General features: G+C 67.3%; 1 protein-coding gene across 1 annotated transcript in view; it reads left to right on the top strand.

Moving 5' to 3' along the window:
• Nucleotides 1-590, top strand: part of SEMA6B (semaphorin 6B) — a 15755-nt gene that overhangs the window by 3826 nt on the left and 11339 nt on the right. Inside the window, exon 12 of the mRNA XM_035892343.1 lies at nucleotides 407-586. Within this exon, the coding sequence (XP_035748236.1) occupies nucleotides 407-586 (180 nt within the window). The remainder of the gene's footprint in view (nucleotides 1-406; nucleotides 587-590) is intronic.

Below are 590 nucleotides of genomic sequence, written 5' to 3'. Positions count from 1 at the left end.
ATGGGGCTGGGGACAGGGATGCAAGGCTGGGGACAGGGACACAAGGCGGGGGACATGGGGCTGGGGACCAGCTGGGATCCTGCCGAGGGGTTTGGGGGATCTGGGCTGGGTCCTTGGGGGGATCTGAGCTGGGTCCCAGCTGGGATCTGGGTGGAATCCAGGCTGGGTCCAGGCAGGATGTGGGCAGGATCCTGAGTGGGATCTGGGATGAGCCATGGGTGGGACCTGGGCTGGCTCCTGGGATCTGGACCAGTTTCCATTTGGGGTCTGCACGGCCCCTCACACTCCCTGGGGACTCCCCAGCCCATGCATCCCTGCGGGGGGGCCCTGGCCCCCCGCCCTGCCTCAGTTTCCCCCTCCCCGGGGACACGCACACCCCAGCGCCTGCTCCATTCACACCGCGCAGGTACCAGCTCCGCAAGATCGTGGTGGACAACGCAGCAGGGCCGTGGGGCAACCACACCGTGGTCTTCCTGGGCTCCAGCACAGGCACCATCCTCAAGTTCCTCATCCAGCCCAATGCCAGCGCCAGCCCCGCACCCGCCCCCCCCGGCAGCCAGAGTGTCTTCCTGGAGGAGTTTGAGACCTAC

Source organism: Egretta garzetta, unplaced genomic scaffold (assembly GCF_000687185.1).
Source record: "Egretta garzetta isolate BGI_Z169 unplaced genomic scaffold, ASM68718v1 scaffold4, whole genome shotgun sequence".
Classification (NCBI taxonomy): domain Eukaryota; kingdom Metazoa; phylum Chordata; class Aves; order Pelecaniformes; family Ardeidae; genus Egretta; species Egretta garzetta.
Note: the sequence above shows the minus strand (reverse complement) of the source record. Positions and strands in the feature narration are given on the sequence as shown.